The sequence below is a fragment of the Sebastes fasciatus genome, chromosome 13 (assembly GCF_043250625.1).
Source record: "Sebastes fasciatus isolate fSebFas1 chromosome 13, fSebFas1.pri, whole genome shotgun sequence".
Taxonomy (NCBI): Eukaryota; Metazoa; Chordata; class Actinopteri; order Perciformes; family Sebastidae; genus Sebastes; species Sebastes fasciatus.
This window is the reverse complement of record NC_133807.1, coordinates 32,938,210-32,945,748: the sequence shown is the minus strand read 5'-3', so window position 1 is coordinate 32,945,748 and position 7,539 is coordinate 32,938,210. Positions and strand designations below refer to the sequence as shown.

General features: G+C 37.5%; 1 gene segment (V, D, J or C); it reads left to right on the top strand.

The window, feature by feature from the left end:
- The first annotated feature begins 321 nt into the window (after positions 1 to 321).
- Positions 322 to 6,666, top strand: LOC141781466 (Ig heavy chain V region-like). The segment is given in 2 exon segments: positions 322 to 394; positions 6,290 to 6,666. Coding segments are annotated over 2 exon segments (426 nt in total).
- Positions 6,667 to 7,539: the final 873 nt, after the last annotated feature.

The following is a 7,539-nucleotide window of genomic DNA, read 5'->3' as shown; positions in this document are numbered from 1 at the left end:
AAAAATAAGTAGTATACTTCAAGTTTATTATCAAGTAAACTGAAGTAAAGTTCAAGTATTTTTCAAGGTTATTTTAAGTTTACTTTATGTCGGCTAATAAGTATATATAAGTATACCAACGTTTTCTACCTCCTCGTTTCGGCTCGCTGAGGTTTGTTTTGGTTGACGGATACGGAACGGATATGACGTCACGTTACTCAGACTACAACAATAAAAGCGGTAACTTCCTTCTACCTCCACATAGACTCAGATGAAGCAAATATATCGATTCTGGCTATAAAGACTTGATATCATGCTGTCAGCTGCAGCAGAAGAAGAGAAGCTCCCATCACTTCAACACCAACCATGATGTCTGTAGCTCTGCTGCTGCTGCTGCTGCTGGCTGCTGGATCCTGTGAGTCTCACTGAGGCAGAGACACTGACAGTATGATCACAGCACACCGACTGTTCACCGTTATTACACTGATTCACTGTTCTTGTTTTTTTAACAGGTGTGAAGGGTGAACAGTTGACTCAGCCAGCCTCTGTGACTGTACAGCCAGGTCAACGTCTGACCATCACCTGTCAGGTCTCTTATTCTCTTAGCAGCGCCTACACAGCTTGGATCAGACAGCCTGCAGGGAAAGGACTGGAGTGGATTAGTGACGACGCAGACGTCAAAGATTCACTGAAGAACAAGTTCAGTGTCAATTTAGACTCTTCCAGCAACACAGTGACTCTAAACGGACAGAACGTGCAGCCTGAAGACTCAGCAGTGTATTACTGTGCCAGAGACACACAGTGAGAGACGATAATAGGAGAGTCATACAAAAACTACTTCCTCTATTTACCACCACCACTGGGAACACTCTGTTATCTCAGCATCACTTTATTGTTGTAATACTGTTGATTAAATTCTCTGTATTAGTGTGGTGAAACTGGGTCCACATGTCTTAATAAGCACATACATGAAGATCATCAAAAAAACATAACACATAAATACATAAAATCCACAAAATTCTGAAATCAACACATTTTACAGCGATAAAAAAGGAGCATTTATATATTTAGAAAGTTAACCGGTAACTTCAGTCCACCCTAAACTAGATACGTTTTTAAAAGTTGATTATCTCAAAGAAACCTTTAAATAATGTTTTCCTCAAAGACACCAGGACTCTGATGGACTTCTAATAGCTGAATCGTGTATCGGTGACAATGGGTCTGAACTATTCAATTTAGTTCTATGTTTATATACTGTATACATTATAGACTGGAATTTTAATTCCTATTTAAGTTTTGACCAATTTCTTGCTGTATTAAAAAAAGGTTTACACTGGAATTTTAATTCCTGTTAATTTTGAAGATTTTTACCAAATTATTGGTGTACAATTTATTACTCTAATAATAAATATAAATTCTGTTAATTTTGAAGATTATTTTACCAAGTTGTTGGTGTATGATTTATTATTTAAATATAAAATACAAATTCTGTTAATTTTTTTAATTTTTACCTAGTTATGGGGTATGATTTATTATTTTAATAATACAAAATTTGGAGATTTTTTTAGCAAGTTGCTGGTGTACAATTGTTTATTTTAATAATAAATACAAATACTGTACAATTTGAAGATTTTTTTTATCAAATTGCTGGTATACGATTTATTATTTTTATAATAAATAAACATTCTATTCATTTTTGAGATTGTTTTTACCAAGTTGCTTGTGTACCATTTATTATTTGAATTATACAAATTAAATTTGCATAAACAAAATACAAATTTGTATTAATTTGTTACATTTTATTTGACAAAGTTAAGAAAACAATGTTAAAGTCAGGCCTGATGTTGTCTTACACATAACAGAATGATTACAGTCACGTCCACAGAGAGAGGCATACAGCTTATTAATTAAACACTGGTATCAGATCAGTACTCGGTATCGGCCGATACCCAAAGCCCAGGTATCTCTATCGGTATCAGGACTGAAAAAGTTGGATGCTCTCATCTGCTGCAGTTTACCGGGAGGAATAATAATAATAATAATAATAATAATAATAATAATAATAATAATAATAATATTAATATTAATATTAATATTATTATTATTATTATTATTATTATTATTAATAATAATAATAATAATAATAATAATAATACAAATAATAATAATATTAATACAAATAATATCAAGTACAAAAAATGAAACACAAAGTTGTAAGAGACGTAGTGAGATGATTCTTTAAATACAGTCAGTAAGGAGATTTAAATCAAGTTTTGAGGAGAGACTGAAAAGACGACACTGTTTAATCTGTCCTCTGAGGTCCAAAACTGAGGGACAAATAAAGGAAAGTTACCAGACAAATCAGCTTCACTCCTTCTAGTGAGGAGGAGTCAATGCAAAACTCAGATGTCTTCCACCTCTACTTATCTGACTGCAGAGAGGAGGACAGAGGACAGTGGACACACAGTTTAACATGATGGACTATAGGACAGGACTGCTGCTTTTAACCATCTGCTGCTGGACAGGTCAACATTTACACTGATGTTGAGTTGACATCGTTTTTATTTGTGTCACCAGCTTATTTCTCATGATGTATTTTTATATCTTGACAGGTGTTGATGGTCAGACTCTGACAGAATCTGAACCAGTGATTAAAAGATCTGGAGAATCCCACAGACTGACCTGTACAGCCTCTGGGTTTACATTCAGCAGCTACTGGATGGCCTGGATCAGACAGGCTCCTGGAAAAGGACTGGAGTGGATCGCTTATATTCATAGTAGTAGCATCTACTACTCCCAGTCAGTCCAGGGGAGATTCACCATCTCCAGAGATGACTCCAGCAGTAAAGTCTATCTGCAGATGAACAGTCTGAAGACTGAAGACTCTGCAGTGTATTACTGTGCCAGAGACACACAGTGAGAGACGATAATAGGAGAGTCATACAAAAACTACTTCCTCTATTTACCACCACCACTGGGAACACTCTGTTATCTCAGCATCACTTTATTTTTGTAATATTGTTGATTAAATTCTCTGTATTAGTGTGGTGAAACTCTTTGACAGGTGTTGATGGTCAGACTCTGACAGAATCTGAACCAGTGACTAAAAGACCTGGAGAATCCCACAGACTGACCTGTACAACCTCTGGATTCACACTCAGCAGCCACTGGATGGCCTGGATCAGACAGGCTCCTGGAAAAGGACTGGAGTGGATCGCTACTGATGGTCTCAGCAGCGGCAATTTCTACTCTCAGTCAGTTCAGGGCCGGTTCACCATCTCCAGAGACAACAACAGACAGCAGCTGTATCTGCAGATGAACAGTCTGAGGACTGAAGACTCTGCTGTTTATTATTGTGCTCGAGACCCACAGTGACTGGAGTTGGTTGAGCAGCTGTACAAAATCCTACAGGACTCATTCTGACTGGTCTGGTTGAGGAAGAGCATGAAGTATTTTTTGTAGTATTTATATTATATACTTTATATTTTATTTATTTATTATTTTAAAGCTGTTTTACATGATACAGTTTACTTCATATATATATTTTTAAATAATAATTTAATCTTTGTCCTAGCATTGTGCACACTGTTGAAAACTTCACATTGTTGATAACAGCATTTAACTTCATTGTTTACAAAGTGAATTTATTTGACTCCTACCTATATCACGTATGGAGGTTAATAAATGATTTAGAAGTTTCTTCATCTTTAAGAACATAAAAGAATATAGTCATTTTATAATTACAGTTGTGTTTAAACTTTCTAAAACATTTGGAGAGTGAAGTGAAAATAGAAATTTGAAATTATATACATAGCTCACACACATAATGCAATGTATTTAAGTAATAAAAGTTAAAAGTTGAGTTATTAGTTAATTTGTATAAACTTTAGTCAGCTGATATCATCAGTATGTAAATCAGCTTCCTTGTGTGTTGCCTCATAAAGAAGTGAAGATGGTGGCGGCAAAATTATGTAAACAATAACAATAAATAATCATTTCAAAGTGATTTCAGTGAAATCATTTAATCAGCATGCAGAGTGGAAGAAGATTGAGATCAACTAACAGGTTGGATCTCCACTCTAAAGAGGACCCCCCCCCTCTCTCTCAGCACAGAGTGACAGAATCCAACATCCACAGAGTTCAGACTGTTGAACAGACGTCATCAACAAAACAACAATGTCCAGTCTTTCTCCATGCTGAGACTGGAAACTGACAGTCCCTCTTTCAACCCTCCAGAGGACAGTCTAGGACTGACTGAGTTTGACTCATTGACTCATACTGATCATGTGATAAAGCTTGTGCACTAGAAGGAACATCAAGAAAGAACAGAGGTGATTTGATTGGTCTGATCTGACGTTAACACAACTACTGATGATGCTCTATTTGTCCAAATCAAACCACAGTTCCTATTTTCACCTGATCTAATGATGGAAACCATTGATGCATGTAGAAATGGGTCTACATATATTAAATGACCCTCTTTAGTTGCTTCATTGTGACTTTTATCAAGATATTACAACTCATATTTATCCACTAATTATAATAAAAGATCCAACTCTGATCAGCTGAGTCCTCCCTGTGAGGAGGAGTCAATGCAAAACTCAGATGTCTTCCACCTCTACTTATCTGACTGCAGAGAGGAGGACAGAGGACAGTGGACACACAGTTTAACATGATGGACTATAGGACAGGACTGCTGCTTTTAACCATCTGCTGCTGGACAGGTCAACATTTACACTGATGTTGAGTTGACATAGTTCTGATTTGTGTAACTGACATATTTCTCATGATGTATTTTTATATCTTGACAGGTGTTGATGGTCAGACTCTGACAGAATCTGAACCAGTGACTAAAAGACCTGGAGAATCCCACAGACTGACCTGTACAGCCTCTGGATTCACACTCAGCAGCTACGGGATGCACTGGATCAGACAGGCTCCTGGAAAAGGACTGGAGTGGATCGCTTATATCAGTAGTGGCAGTAGCAGCATCTACTACTCTCAGTCAGTTCAGGGCCGGTTCACCATCTCCAGAGACAACAACAGACAGCAGCTGTATCTGCAGATGAACAGTCTGAGGACTGAAGACTCTGCTGTTTATTATTGTGCTCGAGACCCACAGTGACTGGAGTTGGTTGAACAGCTGTACAAAATCCTACAGGACTCATTCTGACTGGACTGATAGACAACAACCATGAAGTGTTTTTTTCACAACAATTAGCCTATAATTTTATTTTCTGTATCTGAATGTAATAAGAAAATGTTCATGTTCACATAAAGAATAATGATCCTAATCTAAATAAACAAGAATGTACATCATGTTTTAATATCAGATTGTTGTCAGCAGAATAGATTTAAGCATTAATAGTTAACCGTCCTGTTGTCTTCCCGTTTGCTCTGACTGGTTATAAAGCATACAGGAGAAATTATCACCCAATTCTGTGTTACACCTTTTTGGCCGACTTCATTCCAAATCATTACCACAAGTTTTACACTTTATTTGTTTTGGAAATGAATGTTAATAAACTTAATTTCTGTGAATATTTTATAGTAAAAAAAAGCAGAAATTATGAATTATTTTGACTATTATCAGAGGAACATAATGTTGATGGATTATCACAGGCTGGTATGTGTCAAAGTTTAGTCAGAATATTGGTTTGAAACCACGGTAACAAATAATGAAACCTGTCACCACAGATGATATAAATTTGAATAAAACACCCAAAATTCAACCAAAGTAGTGGTCATTATATATTTTTGTTTTGCAATGACCATAGTAGGAACCATCCATGTTATATTGGTGCAAATTCAATTAAAGAAATCCATATTTATGATATATTGAAGATTAAAAAACGAGTCAACTTTGACCCCGAGGACAACAGGAAGGTTAAAAGCAAAGTTAACAGTAGTTTTATTTCTGTAAATGATGAGACATTTTCTAAATGTTTGTGAGCGTGTAATGACATTAAAATATGAGATGTGAAGCAGAGGTGATTTCCAGGCATGTTTTCACTCTGCAGATATAAAAACAGTGAACAGACTCTTCTATTGGCTCCAGTTAGACCAACATTGATGCTTCATATATGTTTGATTCTATATATGCAAACTCAGTGAGCTTCAGCTATAAAACATCACATCAGGCTGTCAGAGGAGTTCACAGCACGTCAGCTTCAACATCAACCATGTTCTCTGGAGCTCTGCTGCTGCTGTTGGCAGCTGGATGTGAGTCTCTCTGGATCTGTCAACACTTCTTCTTTTACAGTACTACTTGATATTTTTGTGATAAAACCTGTTCTTGTTTTTTTAACAGGTGTGAAGGGTGAAACGTTGACTCAGCCAGCCTCTGTGACTGTGCAGCCAGGTCAACGTCTGACCATCACCTGTCAGGTCTCTTATTCTCTTGGCAGCTACTACACAGCTTGGATCAGACAGCCTGCAGGGAAAGGACTGGAGTGGATCGGAAGCGAAGCTACTGGATACACCGCATACTACAAAGATTCACTGAAGAACAAGTTCAGTATCAGTTTAGACTCTTCCAGCAAGACAGTGACTCTAAACGGACAGAACGTGCAGCCTGAAGACTCTGCTGTGTATTACTGTGCCAGAGACACACACTGGTTAAAGTTACCAGAGAAGCTGTACAAAAACCTTAAAGAATGTATTCTTACAAAGACCAACAGGGGGTAGTAGGAGACCTCAAATATGATGGCAGGAAAGAGCAGTATAACAACGCCACTAGATGAGCTGCAGGTGATTTTGTGGTGTTTGACTTCCTGTTTGTTTTTTACCAACAATGTGATGCTGAATAACTGACTGAGTCTCAGTTTTATTGAGACTGTTGATGTCTAAATGTGGTTTTCTTTCCTCTGTGTTGGTTTGTAAATGATAACAGCAGTTTTGTTTTAAATAGTAATCACATTCACATCCTCTAACAGACTGTAGAACTGGGTAACAACTGGTGTCATTCAGCAATTACACATTTGAGTGATCAAAATCACATGTGGAGTTCCCCACATGACCTTTCTCAGGCCTCTACATGATCCCACTACTTAGTTTATGGAAAACAACGAAATCTGAGATCAGCTGAGTCCTCCCTGTGAGGAGGAGTCAATGCAAAACTCAGATGTCTTCCACCTCTACTTATCTGACTGCAGAGAGGAGGACAGAGGACAGTGGACACACAGTTTAACATGATGGACTATAGGACAGGACTGCTGCTTTTAACCATCTGCTGCTGGACAGGTCAACATTTACACTGATGTTGAGTTGATATAGTTTTTATTTGTGTAACTGACATATTTCTCATGATGTATTTTTATATCTTGACAGGTGTTGATGGTCAGACTCTGACAGAATCTGAACCAGTGATTAAAAGACCTGGAGAATCCCACAGACTGACCTGTACAGCCTCTGGATTCACATTCAGCAGCTACTACATGGCCTGGATAAGACAGGCTGCTGGAAAAGGACTGGAGTGGATCGCTGCTATCAGTAGTGGTGGTGGCAGCGGCAAATACTACTCCCAGTCAGTTCAGGGCCGGTTCACCGTCTCCAGAGACA